The sequence below is a fragment of the Lontra canadensis genome, unplaced genomic scaffold, assembly GCF_010015895.1.
Source record: "Lontra canadensis isolate GAN:19392208 unplaced genomic scaffold, GSC_riverotter_1.0 scaffold106, whole genome shotgun sequence".
Classification (NCBI taxonomy): Eukaryota; Metazoa; Chordata; class Mammalia; order Carnivora; family Mustelidae; genus Lontra; species Lontra canadensis.
Window position 1 is genome coordinate 2,891,335 of NW_022631100.1, and position 18,931 is coordinate 2,910,265.

General features: G+C 38.4%; 1 protein-coding gene across 4 annotated transcripts in view; it reads right to left on the bottom strand.

The window, feature by feature from the left end:
- SLC9C2 (solute carrier family 9 member C2 (putative)) overlaps nt 1–18,931 on the bottom strand; it is a 100,158-nt gene that overhangs the window by 34,138 nt on the left and 47,089 nt on the right. For all 4 annotated transcript variants that reach the window (XM_032838800.1, XM_032838802.1, XM_032838801.1 and 1 more), the window contains 5 exons: nt 7,568–7,665; nt 6,509–6,628; nt 4,905–5,103; nt 3,954–4,142; nt 481–630 (listed from right to left, as the gene is read on the bottom strand). In XM_032838800.1, the coding sequence (XP_032694691.1) occupies nt 481–630; nt 3,954–4,142; nt 4,905–5,103; nt 6,509–6,628; nt 7,568–7,665 (756 nt within the window). The remainder of the gene's footprint in view (nt 1–480; nt 631–3,953; nt 4,143–4,904; nt 5,104–6,508; nt 6,629–7,567; nt 7,666–18,931) is intronic.

An 18,931-nucleotide genomic window follows, 5' to 3' on the forward strand; every position in this document is an offset into this window, starting at 1 on the left:
TACAAAGGCAGATGAATCTCTAGTTAGCATTCAGAAAATAAAAACATAAGGTAGATTTACTTCTGTGCCAATTATAAAGGAGTTTGATAAAGATACCTGACATTTAGAGAGCAAAGACTGACCTCTGTAACACCTCTCATAGCATAATGAACAAATGAATCCCCTTCACTTACCACAGTGGATGGGTTGGGCCAAGTACATATGGAAGTCGTCCTCTTTTTTCTTTTTAAGATTTTATTTATTTATTTGACATGGGGAACGGGGGAGATCACAAGTAGGGAGAGAGGCGGGGGGTTGGTGAAGCAGGCTCCCCACTGAGCAGAGAGACCAATGTGGGGGCTTGATCCGAGGACTCTGAGGCCATGACCTGAGCCGAAGGCACAGGCTTAACCCACTGAGCCACCCAGGTACCCCACAGAAGTAGTCTTTAAAGATACATGACTTCACTCAAGGGATTGTTTTCCCAATCTTGTCTCTCACCTGGTATATTGATTCTCGGCTGGAAATATGTTTTATTAAAAACTTGGTATCCTCTTGGCTTTTGACATAACCTTTTGTAATGCCATACATCAAGCGGAGACGCTTTTTAATCTGCACATCTACGATATTTATCAGTAGTGGGATTATTATCTGGAACAACGAAGAGAAAAACAAGTCTGAAAATCTGATGTGGAAAAGCACCCTCCAAGGCAGGCGTTCTCAAAGTGTCATCTTGGGGAGAAGTGGCACTACCCAGAGACTTGTTAGAAATGCAAATTTTCCGCCCCTCTCCCCCCCTCCCCCAGACCTGCTAAACTGGAAATTTTGGGGTCGAGGCTCAGAAATCAGCATCTTAAGAAGTCCTCCAGGTGATTCACTCAAGTTTGAGAGCCATTCTTTAAAGAAATGAAAGGTCAATGACTCACTAACTGGCTCTGTAGATTTAAGGGGGAGTCCCCACCGCTGCCTTTACCCCCCATTCTCCACACCCCCCTATTTCAGGAGACTAGAGGGGTGGTCCCCTAACCTGCATGATAGTCACTGACCAAATCAATCATCCCTCTGCCCTTCAGTTTCTTGACTTGCAGGATAAGGAAAATAGGATATTTAAAGATTTTATTTATTTTATCAGAGAGAGAGAGCGAGCGAGTACAGGCAGACAGAGTGGCAGGCAGAGGCAGAGGGTGAAGCAGGCTCCCTGCTGAGCAAGGAGCCCGATGTGGGACACAATCCCAGGTCGCCAGGATCATGACCTGAGCCGAAGGCAGCCGCTTAACCAACTGAGCCACCCAGGCGTCCCAGGAAAATAGGATATTAAAGATACTTCTTAGCTCTAAATTTCTCAAATCATAAACTGAGGCAAGAAAGTGTAGTGACTGAAGAGAAGGGAGTATTAAATCAAATTTTCTGAGGTTCAAGTACTAGCTCTCCTATTCACCAGCTCCATGACCTTGAGGAAGTTACTTGTGACCTTGAGTACTCTGTCTCCTCATCTGTACAACGGCGGTAATAATATTTAAGTACTCAAAGTCCAACGGAGCAGCCCCTCACAACGGATACAGTCAATCACAGAGAGAATCAGGTCAGAATGCAAGGCAGATGGTGAGGAAACAGGTCACAGAAGAGGAAGTGAGAAGAGCAAAATAACGTCATAGCAAAGGAATTTCAAGAGCAGAGAAAGAAGAGATTTTTAGCTGCTATTATGGTCAGAGGGAGAGACAGTAAAGGGGATTTTTACAAATCCCCCGTGATGCATTGAATCCCCCTGAGCTGTTCCTAAGAGGATCTAAAGTAAAAATCTCCAATATTCTTCCAAGCTCTCCAATACAGATTTCATTCGAAAGCCACACTGTGCTGAGACTGGCTATTAGAGCGCCTCACTTTACATAATGGGAACACCTGGTTCACAGAGCTATTGCAATAATTTCATTAAATAATGTATGTCAAGGGCTCTGCACAGTCCTGGAACATAGTAAGTGCTCAATAGAAAAAGTTAATCCTGATTATATTAATTCCTTACGCATATTTCGTGGAGATTTGTCAAAGTGTGCTGGACAGAAGTAGCAACTGGTTCACACTCTTAACTTCCCTCAGAGAGATACTTCACAAAGTATTACTTCTACAATAATTATTTTACCTTCATCTGCATTCAATCTCTATATAAAAACTGATTACCAAAGAAGCTTCTCCCTTCCATTTTAAGACAGCCTCATACTACATATCCTGATTTCTAGCATACTTTGTGTTATGGAAGGGTTATGCCTTACGTAGACCCTTGGCTCTAAGCTCAAAAAAGCAAAAATCACTAATAATCAAAATTACCCCTTACAACAACATTTTTATGTATGAAACAAAACAACATTTTATGTATGAAACAAAACAACATTTTATGTATAGTAACGCTTTCGAACACCAAAGCTTGGTAACACTGATACAGAATCAAGGAAGGAACTGACAATAAAGTCTACAAGTGCAAGTCTGAGCATTCAAACAAGTCTGCCTGCCTTTAAGAGGACTATGAAATCTCATGGAGAAGATAATAGAGGATTCTTTGGTCACCAGGGTTGTCAGCAGTTTTTTTTTTTTTTTTTTTTTTAAACATTAATCCTGGGGCACCTGGGTGGCTCAGTGGATTAAAGCCTCTGCCTTCTGCTCAGGTCATGTTCCCAGGGTCCTGGGATCCAGCCCCGCATCGGGCTCCTCTCTGCTCAGCCGGGAGCCTGCTTCCCTTCCTCTCTCTGCCTACTTGTGATCTGTCAAATAAATAAAATCTTAAAAAAAAATTAATCCTTCATAACGTCAACTGATACCAATAAACTTGTTTAACATAATAGGAATTAAACAACTCACACACAAAAAATAGAGTGGCAAATGAAACCACCTAAAGCTCCCAAGTTAAAAGCTTATGTAAGGCAACTTCATTGGAAGAAAGCCTCGCCCCATGTGCCACTCATCCCCACCGTTCTGCGTCAGGTCGCAGGTGCCTGGGGTCAGCTTCGGGTGGAGTCCCTTCCTCCTGCCCAGTGTCTAGTATTCCTGGGGCCTCCCCCTCCCACCACCCCACCCCACCCCACCCCACCCCACCCCGTGCTGTGGCCGTCAGTGCCCCGGGGGGTAGGGGGTGCAGAACGATGCTCCGGGTTCCCCTCCCACTCCGGGTTTGCATGGAAGAATCCTCTTTCCACAATGCCACTGGGCGACGTGGCGTGGGGGTAAGGAGGAAGGTGGGGGAGCTCCCGCCAGAGACTCTTGGTCGGCCTCCCTGCCCCAGGCGTCACTCCGTGATCATGGGTAGAGAGAACTGTTTCCAAAAAAAAAGCTGACTGAAAATCTGAAAATCTACCTTCAGAATCAAAACTGTGGAAAGAAGGAATAGCAGCTGTTACAGAGACTGAAGGCCACAGCAGAATTAAGTTCCATAGGCAGTATGCAATATAGAAGTGGCCTGTAGAGAAAATATTTTCATGCTTCTGCACTGTTAGGCCTTTCTGAGCAAATTTTACTAAAACCCGGGGAGCTTGTTTCTGAGTCAACGTGCTTCAAATGGCACCAACATTTTCGTTCTTTCACTCGACAAATATTTGATTAAGAACTTACTATATGCTAGGCGCCATTCTAGAGCTGTCGGTTACCTCAGTGACCAAACCAAAGATCGCTGCCTCATGGAGAGTACGTGCCACAACAGTACAAAGGTAGTAAGTGCTATGAGGAAAAACTAAACCTTAAGCAGGTGGAGGGGGGTCAGGAAGCTGGTATGTGCCAGGGAGCAGGTTGTCATTTCACACAGGGTGATCAGGGAAGGTATTCCCTCGGAGAAGCTGAGAGGGTAAACCAGGCAGACGCCTATAGAGACAGCATTCCAGAAAAGACAGCTCCTTCTCTTGTTTCCTTCGAAATAATGAGGTTTCTTAACACATTTAACAAACAGTGTGGGGAAAACAACAACAACAACATTTGGAAGCGTGATGTTTTACCTTGACGAAAGGAATAAACCTAATTATTCTGAAATATCCCAGTATTACTGTAATCTGAATAAGAACGAAGTTGTCTGGTCTCAGTTTGACAAAGTATAAACAAAAGAGGTCAACGATTCCAAGAAGCATGATAAGAAAGTCCAAAGTATTCCAATATTGATCAAAATACTTCCTTTTCAAAATTATTATCTATTTAGAAGACAAACAGAACGTATGTTATTTCATAGCACCTATACAACGATGGGGGAGGGAATGGGTCTTCAAAATTAACACTTCAATCCTCAACTACAAATAAGTTGTACTCCAAAAGTTGAGTTTTAAGTTATTCATTTGGAATTAAAAATTTTTTTTAAATCTCCAACATCAAATTCATAATTTGATTCAAAATAATTCATTTATAATCTTGTATTTATTATTATTTATTAAAATAATTCATTTATAACCTATAAATGAAGTTGAAATGCTGGAAACAAGCAATTAAAAATAGCAATAAACAGAGTCATTGCAACACTATTAATAATGAAATATGAAAACAGTAATGTTGACAAATCATCTTCAAACCATTTATCCTAAAAAGCATTTCTCATCTTATGACAAGGACCTAGCAAACCAGTTTGGATTTATTCACTTACTTGCTTTTTGCATCATTACAGAAAGTATTTGAGAGAAATAACCCTTTGTATTTTCCACCTGGATTCCCATTTGTCTTCATGTCTTTGGGATTCTCTCCACTTTTATGATACTTATTTTACCTGATACCCAAGACCATGACTATTATACCGATTTCATTATTAAACTCAGAAAGTTCAAAGAAGATTACTAAAATTCCAGGATCCTATCAACTATTACATCAAATGGCTTCTAGTACCAAATTATTTCAATATGACACAGATAGATTCAAAGATATCTGAATTGTTCTTTTCACTGGATACACCTTATTTTAAACAGTACCTTCAGTGCTGATCGAAATATGTATAAAAATACATAATAGTAGTTTACTGATAAAAGTGCTGACACATTTAACTCTCTTGCCATTGGCCACAGATGTATTATCATAGGATAAATGTACATTACTGTTATAACATGTCCTGCATATTCAAATTCTTCTGAAAATACTGTGTGATGTACAAAAAGCAGAAATTTATTATTCCTGGGGAAAAAAGAGATCAATAAAATGTTAGATCACTTTAAAAATATAACAACTGAAAAAATATATAACAACTGAGATCTGAAGTTCAACATTTGCTTTAACAAATCATTAACATTAATTTGAAGAATATAAAAATATAAAATAAATAAGCAGAAACCTAAAGCATGCTTTCTGTATATAATAATCATCAAAGAGAAAGAGAAAGATAAAAATATAGCTCTTATTAATTAATCAGAATGGGGAGCATTTTTTTAAATCAAGGCTAATAGTACAGAAGAAACAAGGCAAAGATTCATTCATCAAAAGCAAGAAACAAATAAATACAGAGAAAAACATCAGCATCACTTAAAAGTAAGAATAGGAAAAAATACTCTATTCAGTAATTACCATGATATATTTTTTAAAAAAAGATTTTATTTATTTATTTGACAGAGAGAGAGATCACAAGTAGGCAAAGAGGCAGGCAGAGTGAGAAGGGGAAGCAGGCTCTCTGCTCAGCGGAGAGCCCGATGCAGGGCTCGATCCCAGGACCCTGAGATCATGACCTGAGCTGAAGGCAGAGGCTTAACCCACTGAGCCACCCAGGTGCCCCTGTATTTTTTTTTTTTTTAATTTTCCAATCCATCCCAAGTAGAGCCTAACAAAAAGTGGTTATCTACATATATGTCAGGACCCTAGGGTTTTAATTCCTTATATTTCTCTTTAAACTTAATACGTGGGGAAAAGTTAAGAAACTATCAGGATTTGTTATGAAAGGTATGTCAGTGCCCACTTAAAAATTAGTAGCATGAATTTTTCTCGTATTTCTCATTTTTATATCTTTTGTTAATAGAAAAACTTTGTCTTCCTGCTTTTTAAAGTGTATAAGTTCACAACTCATAATAAGTTAAGTAAAACTTCACAAGTTAAGTAAATCCGTATCTTGCAATAATTTGGAAAATTGGTTACAGGTATTATTAAGGCTCTGTTGTGTTTTTGCTAGTTATGGATATCAACAGAGCTGCCCCATGACACAGATGAAATGGAGAGGAAAATATAGGCCACGAGTTTGATATTTCTTTCCCCTCCCTGCTCAATGTTATACCCAGAAGAACATGAAAGCAGTCTGGTTTGTACTATGACCCTAAGATATGGCAATTACCACTTAAAAGAGTCCAAACATGACCAGTCTTTGCTTCTCCTTTCCTACTCACTCCCTAACAGAGGTATCAACAAAAGTCACTCAAACAACTCAACAAAGAGAGAGATGCAAGTGCTCTGCTCCTTCCCTCACCACTTGATCAATAAGAGCTGACCATAATATTAATTAATTTTTTTAATAAGGAAACTTAATATAATCAATGCTGACAGGGTAGAAGCGGTGATATTTTTAGGTATGTTGCTATTAAAGGTTTATAGTCCTTACCCATACAGAAAAAGAGGTGCCTTATCTTTATGATATTCCAAGACAGTTAACATGTTTTTAAACTTCATAAGCCAACTTCTAGCTCTTACATAAGTTGAAACATCATAAATACTCATGAATCTAACAGAGAAAAATATACATATATGTTAAAATAAAAATCAAGTGCTATACTTCTGGGTAATATAAAAAGGGAACTCCCTTTTATATTAAAATATATATTAAAAATGCTCTGTCCTGAACCTCTGTATCAATCTATCGACCCACCCATGGTCATGTACAGGAAACCCCTGCTGCCTGTCCCTGGAACCATTCTTGACTTGACATAGAATATAATTAAAGTTTCTCCAGACCAGTTCTTTGGGGTTCAGAATCAAGCTCCCCTTTGTCATGCCTTCCCTAGCTCCAGCCTCTCCAAGGCCCTGAAGACCTTACCCTTCCCAAACTTTAGGAACTTATGTTAGATCTCACAGAGAGATTATCAGACTGATGAAATGTTGACTACCACCTGGCAGGATTTCCTGTCATTGTTGCCCCCACAAACTTTGTCTTGGATCACCCATTAGCGAATGCTTGCCAGGACTATGACCGGATATAGACATATCTCCAAGACACTTGAACTTTTCCCATCCAATTTAATTGTATCTCCCAGGTCCATCAGAAGGATCAGTTCCTTCAAGCCTGGCTGCACCTGACTAATGGCAGGTTCCAGGCTTCCCTACCTACCCTATCCAGTAACTTAGTAAATATGATATAAAGAAAAGATAAATACAACAGTGTATGAAATTACATGGGTTGTCTTTCATGGCTGCCCTAGTCTCTTATCTAATTACACTGTAGTCAGATCTTCCACCAGAATCTCCTAATGACACCAAAGTTATGGACCTTCCGGGGAAAAATGTAAATAAGTAAAAATAAGTAGATGGATGGATGGATGGATAGATGGAGATAGGTGAAATAAATAGATTGATCAATCTGGATATTTAACTCTCAGTTTGATTTTTTTTCTACCATATACCCATTTGATTCTGGAAATAACAATTTAAGAAGTATTATACTTACTTTCCTTGGATGGGGCAATAGCTTTTGCTTGCACCAATTAATATCCGGGCTGCCTCTACACTGAGGATTCCATCATAACACTGTTTTTCAAAGCTGCTCTAAACACACAATTTTAAAAAAACATTAAAAGAACCAAAAAAATACATAACATAATATATTCTGCTTTACCTTTACATAGGCCTCATTATTATTATTGAATTCATTATAGGAAAATATACTTTTACCAGAAAAATCTTGTAGCAGCAAAAACCCCCCAAATTCATTCAATTTAAATATTTACTGAATATTCGTTTTTTGCAAAGTCCTATCCTGGATGCAATAAAAGATACCAAGTTTCCTAGCTTCAGAAACTCAAAATCTGTACAAGTCAAAGAGTTTTCTTCGGTAATATAAATAGAATCATAGCATCATCTTTCTGCAGCAGGATGGTGCAAAGTATTAATTCAAAGGTTAACTAATCATCTCACCCTCTTAAAAAACTATCAAGAGAGAAAAGTAAATTGTGTTCTTTTGTTTCCTTTTTGCTAGGTTTATTGTGATATAGTTGACATATAACATTGTGTAAGTTTAAGGTGTACAGTGTGATGGTTTGTACACTTGTATATATTGCAGAATGGTTACATGACAAGATTAGTTAACACATCCATTACCTCACATAATTACAACTTTTTTGTGTGTGATTGTGTGTGATTTAAGATCCACTCTCTTAGCAACAATCAAGTATGTAATATAGAATTGTTATAGTCACCGTGCTGTATATTAGAGCCCCAGAACTTACTCATCTTATAACTTATAACAAAGTTTGTACACTTTGATTAATATCTCCTCCACTCCCCTACCTCCCAACCCCTGGAAACCACCATTTTGCTCTGTTTCTGTAAGTTTGGCTTTTTTTTTTTTTTTTAAGATTCCACACATACATGAAATCATACAGTATTTGTCTTTCTCTCTCTGACTTATGTTACCTAGCATAAGGTCCTCAAATCATAGATGGCTGTTCTGTGGTTGAATAATATTCCATTAGATAGGTAGATGATAGATAGATAGATAGATAGATAGATTGATAGATAGATAGATAATAGATAGATAGATATAGATAGATAGATAGATAGATAGATAAATAGATAACATTTTCTTTATTCATCCATCAGGGGACACTTAGGTTTTTTCCATGTCTTTGCTATTGTGAATAATGCTGAAAGAAACACGGGAGCACATGATCTCTTTGAGATCCTATTATCATTTCCTTCTGACATATACCAAGAGGTGGGGTTGCTAGAAGATATGATAGTTCCAGCTTTAATTCTTTGAGGAATGTTTATATCAATTTCTGTAGTGACAGTACCAATTTACATTCCTACCAACAGTGCACAAGAGTTTCCTTTTCTCCACATCCTAGCCAACATGTTATTTCCTGTGTTTGGGGGGAGAGTCAGTCTAACAGATGTGATGTGATATTTCGTTATACTTTTCAAGTTTTTATTTTGGTCACCCGGCAGTCATCACAAGTGCATTCCTTAATCTCCATCACCATTACGTTCATGTTCCCACCCACCTCCCCCCCACAGTTTGTTCTCTACAGTTCTGTTCTTGGTTTGTCTCTGTCTCTCTCTATTTTCCCTTGGCTTGTTTTGTTTCTTAAATTCCACATATGAGTGAAATTATATGGTATTTGTCTCTCTCTGACTCACTTGCTTCACTGGCATTATCCTCTCCAGCTCCATCCACATCATTGCAACGTTGTACCAATTCTTTATCCATTCACCAATTGGTGGACACTTGGGCTGCTTCCATATCTTAGTTATTATAAATGATACTGCTAGAAACATAGGAGTGCATGTATCCCTTTAAATTAAGGGTTTTGTATTCTTTGGATAAATACCCAGTAGTGTGTTTCCTGGATCAGAGGGTGGTTTTATTTTTAACTTTTGAGGAACCTCCATACTGTTTTCCACAATGGTCACACCAGTTTGCATGCCCACCAACAGTGTAAGAGGGTTCCCCTTTCACCACATCCTCACCAACACCTGTTGTTTCCCGTGTTGTTGATTTTAGCCATTCTGACAGGTGTGAAGGATATTTCTCTGTTGATTTGCATTTCCCTGATGATCAGTAATATGAACATCTTTTCATGTGTCCATTTGCCAACTGTATGTCTTGTTTGGATAGATGTCTGTCTTCTGCCCATTTTTAAAAAAAATATTTTATTTATTTATTTGACAGAGAGAGACACAGAGAGAGGGAACACAAGCAGGGGGAGTGGGAGAGGAAGAAGCAGGCTTCCCGCCAAGCAGGAAGCCTGACATGGGCCTCAAACCCAGGACCCTGGGATCATGACCTGAAACAAAGGCAGATGCTTAACGACTAAACCACCCAGGAGCCCTTCTGCCCATTTTTTAATTGGATTATTTGTTGAGTTTTATAAGTTCTTTATATCAGGGTGCCTGGGTGGCTCAGTGGGTTAATCCTCTGCCTTCGGCTCAGGTCATGATCTCAGGGTCCTGGGATCAAGCCCTACATTGGGCTCTCTGCTCAGTGGGGAACCTTCTTCCCCCCACCCCTGTGTGCTGCTCTGCCTACTTGTGATCTCTGTCTGTCAAATAAATAAATAAAATCTTAAAAAAAAATAAGTTCTTTATATATCTTGGATATTAACTCTTTATCAGATATGTCATTTGCAATATATCTTCTTCCATTCTGTAGGTTGTCATTATAGTTTTGATTAGCATTTCCCTGATGATTAGTTGAGTACCTTTACATGTGGTTGACCACATGTCTTCTTTGGAAAAATGTCTATTCAAGTTCTCTGCCTATTTTAAATCAGATTATTTGCGTTTTTTTTTCTATTGACTTTTATGAGTTTCTTACATTTTTTGGATATTAACCTCTTACCTGATATATGGTTTGCAAATAATTTCTCCCATGCTATAGGTTGCCTTATCATTTTGTTGACTATATTACTGTCCAGAAGCTTTTTTAGTTGCAGTTGCTTCTGTTCCTTGTGTCTTGGGAAATATATTTTAAAAATTGGTTGTCAAGACCAATGTCAAGTACCTTTTTCTTTATGTTTTCTTCTAAGAGTTTTATGGTTTCAGTCTTATATCTAAATCTTTAATCCATTTTGAGTTAATTTTGTAAGTGGTGTAAGAGAGAGTTTCAATTTTTTTCTTTTGGATGTGAATACCTAGTTTTCCCACAATTTATTGAAAACACTAACCTTTCCTCATTTATATTTTTCACTCTCCTGTCTGACCACACATGCATGGGTTTATTTTGGGGTCTCAACTCTGTTCTGTTGTTCTGTGTGTCTGTTTTTATGCCAGTACTATACTGTTTTGGTTACTATAGCTTTGTAATATAATTTGAAATCAGGAAGTGTGATGCCTCTAGCTCTGTTCTTTCTCAAAATTGTTTTGGCTCTTCAGGTTCTTTTGTGATTTCATACACATTTTTGGATTGTTTATTCTATTTTTGTGAAAAGGGCCATTGACATTTTGATAGAGTTTGCATTGAATCTATAATGGCTTTAGGTAATATGGACATTTTAATTTTTTTTTAAGAGCTTTTTGAATTGGTGCACAAATTTTTTTTTAAGATTTTATTTATTTATTTGACAGAGATCACAAGTAGGCAGAGAGGCAGGCAGAGAGAGAGAGGAGGAAGCAGGCTCCCCACTGAGCAGAGAGCCCGATGTGGGGCTCGATCCCAGGACCCTGAGATCATGACCTGAGCTGAAGGCAGAGGCTTTAACCCACCGAGCCACCCAGGCGCCCCAATATGGACATTTTAATAATAATGTTTCTGATCCATGAACATATCTTTCCACTTATTTGTGTCTTTTTCAGTAACTTTCATCAGTGTCACATAGTTTTCAGCCTATAGATCTTTCACCCCCTTGGTTAAATTTATTTCTAAGTATTTTATTGGTTTTGATGCTATGTATATGGGATTATTTTCTTTAATTCTTTATCACAGAATGCATTGTTAATATATTTAAGTACAACTGATACAGGTATGTTGATTTTGTATTCTGCAGCTTTACTGAATTTGTTAATTAGTTTTAACAGTTTTTTGGTGGACTCCTTAGGGTTTTCTCTTTTTTTAAGATTTTATTCATTTATTTGAGAGAGAGTGAGAGAATGAGAGAGCATGAGTCGGGGGAGGTGTGAAAGGAGAGGAAGAAGCAGACTCCCTGCTGAGTAGGGAGTCCCCTTCTGGGGTCCAAACCCAGGATACTGTGATCCTGGCCTGAGCCAAAGGCAGCCATTTAATCAACTGAGCCACCCAGGCGCCCCCTAGGGTTTTCTATATATAAGACCATGTCATTTGCAAACAGTTTTATTCCTTCCTCTCTATTGCTCTGACTAGAACATTTAGTACTATGTTGAAAAGGAGTGGTAAGAGTGGACATCCTTGTCTTGTTTGTCATCTTGGAAGAAAGCTTTCAACTTTTCACCACTGAGTATAATGCTAGCTGTGGGTTTGTTGCATATGGTCTTCATTATACTGAGGTATATTTCTTCTGTACACAATTTGCTGAGAGTTTTTATCATGAAAGGGTGTGGAATTTTTTCTGCATCTATTGAGAAAATCCTATTATTTTAATCCTTCATTCTACCAATGTGGTATGTGACTGATTTGTAAGAGTCTCATGCTCTACTGACTGAGTTAGCCAGGAGCCCTTATTTGACTGATTTATAGATATTAAACCACCCTTGCATCCCAGGGAAAAATCCCATTTTATCATGGTTCATAATCCTTTTTTTTTTTTTAAGATTTTATTTATTTGACACAGAGAGATCGATCACAAGTAGGCAGAGAGGCAGGTGGGTGTGTGGGATGGAAGCAGGCTCCTTGCTGAGCGGAGAACCCGATGCAGGGCTCCATCCCAGGACCCTGAGATCACAACCTGGGCCGAAAGCAAAGGCTTAACCCACTAACCCACCCAGATGCCCTGGTTCATAATCCTTTTAATGTGCTGTTGAATTTCATTTGCTAGTATTGTGTTGAGAATTTTTGTATCTGTATTTTTCAAGGGTATTGACTTTTATTTATCTTTCCTTGTAGTGTCCTTATTTGAGTTTGGGAGTGTCCCCTTCTTTCAATATTTTGAAAGACTTTGAGAAGGATTGGCATAAATTTCTTCTTTAAAACGTTTGGTAGGGGGTTGCCTGGGTGGCTCAGCGGATTAAGTGTCCGACTCTTGATTTTGGCTCAGGTCATGATCTCAGGGTCATGAAATTGAGCCCCATGTCAGGCTCCATGCTCAGCAGGGAATCTGCTTAAGATTCTCTCCCTCTCCCTCTGCCCTACCCCCTGTTTGCTCTCTCTCTCTCTCTCAAATAAATAAATAAAAATCTTTTTAAAAAAAAGGTTTATTAGAGGGATGCCTGAGTGGCTCAGGGGGTTAAGCTGCTGCCTTCGGCTCAGGTCATGATCCTAGGGTCCTGGGACAGAGTCCCACATCGGGCTCCTTGCTCAGCAGGGAGCCTGCTTCTCTCTCTGCCTCTGCCTGCCACTTTGCCTGCTTGTGTGTACTCTCTCTCTCTGACAAATAAATAAATAAAATCATTTTAAAAAATGTTTATTAGAGTTCACCAGTGAAACCATCTAGTCCTGTGCTTTTCTTTGTTGGGAGGTTTTTATTTTTGATATTATTTAAATTTGAGTTAGTTAACACATAGTGTAATATTAGTTTCAGGAGTAGAATTTAGTGATTCATCAGTTGCATATAACCCTTAATGCTCATCCCAACAAATGTCCTCTTTAATGACCATCACACATTTGTCCCATCCCCCTACCCACCTCCCCTCCAGCAAACCTGTTTGTTCTCTATAGTTAGAAGTCTTTTATGGTTGCCTCCCTATCTGTTCTTATTTTTCCTTCCCTTCCTCTATGTTCATCTGTTTGGTTTCTTAAATTCCACATATGAGTGAAATCATATATTTGTCTTTCTCTGACTGACTTATTTCACTCAGCATAATACACTCTAGCACCATCCACATCATTGCAAAGGGCAAGATTTCATTCTTTTTGATGGCTGAGTAATATTCCATTGTGTATGTATATACATTTTCTTTATCCATTCATCAGTTGATGGACATTGGGACTCTTTCCATAATTTGGCTATTGTGGACATTGGTGCTATAAATACTGTGGTGCATGTACCCCTTCAAATCAGCATTTTTGTATTCTTTGGGTAAATACCTAGTAGTTCAATTGCTGGGTCATAGGGTAGTTCTATTTTTAACTTTGTGAGGAACTTCCATACTGTTTTCCAGATGACCGTACCAGTTTGCAGTCCCACCAACTGTGCAAAAGAGTTCCTCTTCCTCCACATCCTCACCAACATCTGTTGTTTTCTGAGTTGTTAATTTTTAGTCTTTCTGACAGGTGTGAGGTAGTATCTCATTGTGATTTTGATTTGTATTTCCCTGATGATGTGTGAAGTTGAGCATTTTTTCATGTGTCTGTTAGCCATCTGTATGTCTTCTTTGGAGAAATGTCTGTTCACCTCTTCTGCCCATTTCTTAACTGGATCATTTATTGGGGAGGGTGTTGATTTTGATAAATTCTTTATTTTTTTAAAAGATTTTATTTATTTGTCAGAGAGAGGGAACGAGATTGAGCACAAGCAGGGAGAGCAGCAGGCAGTGGGAGAAGCAGGCTCCCTGCTGAGCAAGGAGGCTGATGCGGGACTCGATTCCAGGACACTGGGATCATGACCTGAGCCAAAGGCAGATGCCTTAACTGACTGAGCCACCCAGGTGTTCCGATTTTGATGAATTCTTTATAGATTTTGTATACTAACCCTTTATCAGATATGTCATTTGCAAATGTCTCCTTCCATTCTGTCAGTTGCCTTTTAGTTTTGTTGCTTATTTCCTTCACTCTGCAGAAACTTTTTATCTTGATGAAGTCCCAATAGTTCATTTTTGCTTTTGTTTCCCTTGCTTCTGATGATGTGTCTAGTAAGAAGTGGCTATAGCCAAAGTCAAAGAGGTTTCTGCTTGTGTTCTCCTTTAGGATCTTGATAGTTTCTTATCTCACATTTAGGTCTTTCATCCATTTTGAAGTTATTTTTGTGTATGGTGTAAAAAAGTGGCCCAGTTTTGTTCTTTTGCATTTTGCTGTCCAGTTTTCCCCAAACCACTTGTTGAAGATACTGTATTTTCTCCATTGGATATTCTTTTCTGCTTTGTCAAAGATTGGCTAACCACAGAGTCATGGGTCCATTTCTGGGTTCAGAATTCTGTTCCATTGCACTATGTGCCGTTTTGTGCCAGTACCATACTGTCTTGATGATTACAGCTTTGTAACAGAGCTTGAAGTCTGGGATTGTGATGCCTCCAGCTTTGCTTTTCTTTCTCATCATTATTTTGGCTATCTGGAGCCTTTTGTAGTTCCATACAAATTTTAGGATTGTTTGTTTTAGTTCTGTGAAAAATGCTAGTGTTATTTTGATTGGGATTGCACTGAATGTGTAGATTGCTTTGGGCAGGAGAGACATTTTAACAATGTTCTTCCAATCCATGAGCATGGAATGCTTTTCCATTTCTTTGTGTCTTCCTCAATTTCTTTTATAAGCTTTCTATAGTTTTCAGAGTACAGATCTTTTCCCTCTTTGGTTGGGTTTATTCCTAGGTATCTTATGGTTTTTTGTGCAATTGTAAATGGGATTGATTTCTTGATTTCTCCTTCTGCTATTTCATTATTTGTGTATAGAAAGACAACAGATTTCTGTACATTGATTTTATAGCCTGTGACTTTGCTGAATTCACATATCCCTTTTAGCAATTCTTTGGTGGAGTCTTTCAGGTTTTCTACATAGAGTTTCATGTCATCTGGAAAGACTGAAAGTTTGAAAGTTTGACTTCTTCCTTGCCAATTTGGGTGACTTTAATTTTTTTTTTTTTTTTTTTTTTTTTTTTTTTTTTTTTTTTTTTTTTTGGTCTGATTGCTGAGGCAAGGACTTCCAGTACTATGTTGAACAACAGTGGTGAGAGAGGACATCCCTGTCATGTTCCTGACCTTAGGGGAAAAGCTTTCAGTTTTTCCTCATTATGTATGATATTAGCTGTGGGTCTTCTGTATATGGCCTTTATGATGTTGAGGTATATTCCTTCTATCCTTACTTTCTTCAGGGTTTTGGTTTTTTTTTTTTAATCAAGAAAGGATGCTGTAGGGGCATCTGGGTGGCTCAATCAAGCATCTGCATCTGCCTTCAGCTCAGGTCATGATCTCAGGGTCTTGGTATTGAGCCCCACGTCTGGCTCTCTGCTCAGTGGGGAGACTGCTTCTCCCTCTCTTTCTGCTGTTCCCCCATCCCTGCTTGTGCTCTCTCACTCTCAAATAAATAAATAATTTTTTTTTTTTTAAAGAAGAAAGGGGGAAAAAAAAGAAAGAAAGGGCACCTGGGTGGCTCAGTCATTAAGTGTCTAGGGTCCTGGGATCCAGGCCCACATCCAGCTCCATTTGGCAGGACCTCCTCTTCCCTCTCCCACTCCCCCTGCTTGCGTTCCCTCTCTTGCTGTCTCTCTCCCTCTGACAAATAAATTAAAAAAAATAAATAAATAAAAACAAAAATGGAAGTATGCTGTATTTTGTCAAATGTTTTTTTCTGCATCTATTAAGAGGATCGTGGGAGGTCTTTGTTATTAATTCAATCTCCTTACTCATTATTGGTCAGCTGAGATTTTCTACTTTTTTATGATTCAGTCTTGGTAGACTCTAAATTTCTAGGAATTTATCTATTTCATCTAGGTTATCTAGTTCTTCGGCTTATAACTCTTCATAGTAACCTCTTACAATCATTTGTATTTCCGTGATGTCAGTTTGTATTGTCTCTACTTTTTTATAATTTTGAGTTCTCATTCTTTATTGATTATTCTAGTTAAGTTTTGGCAATTTTGCTTATACTTCCAAAAGCCAACACTTAGTTTCATTAATTTTTTTCCCATTATCTTCCTAGTCTTTATTTCATTTATTTATACTTGAAGATTTATTATTTCCTTCTTTCTATAAACTTCAGCCCCACGAAAATGGGCCCAAAGAACAAATTGTTATTTTTCCTAATTTCTTGATGTGTGATGTTAGGTTATTTCAGGTCTTCCTTTTTTTTTTTTTTTTTTTTTTTTTTAGATTTTATTTATTTATTTGAAAGAGAGGCAGTGAGAGAGAGCATGAGCGAGGAGAAGGTCAGAGGGAGAAGCAGACTCCCCGTGGAGCCGGGAGCCTGATGCGGGACTCGATCCCGGGACTCCGAGATCATGACCTGAGCTGAAAGCAGTCGTCCAACCAACTGAGCCACCCAGGCGTCCCAGGTCTTCCTTTTTTCTTAATGTAGGCATTTATCACTATAAATTTCCCTCTTAAAACTGCATTTCCAGCATCTGTAAGTTTTGAAACATTGTGTTTTCATGTTCATTTGTCAAGATATGTTCTAACTTCCCTTTTGATTTCTTCCTTGACCTATTGGTTGTTCAGGAGTGTGTCGTCTAATTTCCATGCATTTGTGAATTTTTCAGTTTTCTTCCTGTTATTGATTTCTAGTTTTACACTATTTTTACCATTGATTTCTAGTTTTATGCCATCTTTATAATGATATAAAGAAAAAGAATTTTTTTGAAGATTTTATTTATTTATTTGACAGAGAGAGATCACGAGTAGGCAGAGAGGCAGGCAGAGAGAGAGGAGGAACAGGCTCAGTTAAACAGACTTTAAGGCAAAATTGGTCATAAGTTCTACCCACCAGCTTCTTTTCCAGGAAATAGGAAAATGATCCACCCATAACTTGTGGGTAGATAAAGCACATGAACTCTGAAGCTAGATTCTAAAGGGTAGAGGGGTAATGGCCAGGCTTTCCTTATTCCGAGGACCACTGAGGCTGTTGATAGATATCTCCATTTTGTAGGCTTTCTTGATAGCCCTGGGAAGACACCCACTATAAGAGAAGTTATGTCCCAGAGTTCAGTTCTAAAGCATATATATAATTATTACACCTATAGTATCTCCAGCCCTGCCCATCCAGGAAAAGGTTTGGCTCAAGAAAATTATGATTTACTTTTATGCTATTATGATGGAATTTTAAAATTAAATTTGTTTTTTGAATTTCTACTCGGTTCCAAGCCCCATGCCAAGGCACTGCAGATAAACTTTAAGGAGTTCATAGCCAAGTGGAGGAAGGGGAAAATTAGACACAGAGACCTGTGAAACAGGGTGGAAATGTGAAAGGGTAAAAGTAACTACAGGGCACTAATTAAACTTGATATGGGGTGGGGTCGGAAAAAATTTCCTGAAAGAGATGACACCTCAACGGAGTTTTAAAGATGAGCATAATTATCCAAATGAGAAATGGAGGTCGGGGGAGCAGAGTGGAGAAGGAGGTGAGCAGAGAGGGGCATCATCAGTGCACACACAGAGATGAGAAGCAGCATGGTGAGTGCCGTAAAGGAAGGACAAGTTGTGGGGCAGAGAATGGTGATGGAACCCTTGGAGAAATGGATAGGGGTCAGATTACAAAAGACCCTGTACTTATATATAGACTTGATCTCATAGATAAACTCTTCCTGGAAGATAATAAGCTAATCCTGTGAAACACTACTAGAATTAACCACAACCACCACCACTACCCCTGTCATAAATGTGCTATGTGAGGAAGTGGGGGTGGGAATATTCAATATTCCCTTTTAGAGAGTCTTGATGCATATCAGTATGTTAAAAATTCTGAGATATTCTACTAGAAGGGGTTCCATAAGAAACCATTTAACTTCCTTTAAACTATCATTTCCCAAAAAAATTTGAGCATGGAAACTTCTTTTGTTGTTATGCAGTTACTATTAACATTCTGTAGAGCAAGTGTTCTTTAGAACTCACTTTGGAAAACGCTGTAGGACCTGAGGAGCCATTTTAAGCAGGAAGGTGGTATAGTTCTCTTTGTCTTTTAGATAAGTCACTGTGATTTGATAATGGAAATACTGGAGGTAGCAAAACCAGTTGAAGGTTATTATTTAGGCAAGAGGTTATAATGTCCTAAATTAATAGACAAAAGAATGGAAAGGGGGATATTTGATAAATATTTAGAAGTTAAGATTGATACAACTTGGAAAAAGAGGGAGAAATCCAGTTGACCTGAGTGATCACAGGGGTAATGAACCCATTCACTGAAACTAGGAATACAAGAGCAGGTTTTAGATGATGAGTTCAGGGGGATTTAGGTACCAGTGATAAGTCTAAGAGATATCTAGCCACTTGAATTTATGAGTCTAAAGGCATTGTACTCAGAGTTTTGGAAGGAAGAATACAGATTTGAGGAGCATCCATGGATAGCATTAAAACTGTGAGTGCAGCTTGAAGAAGGATGGA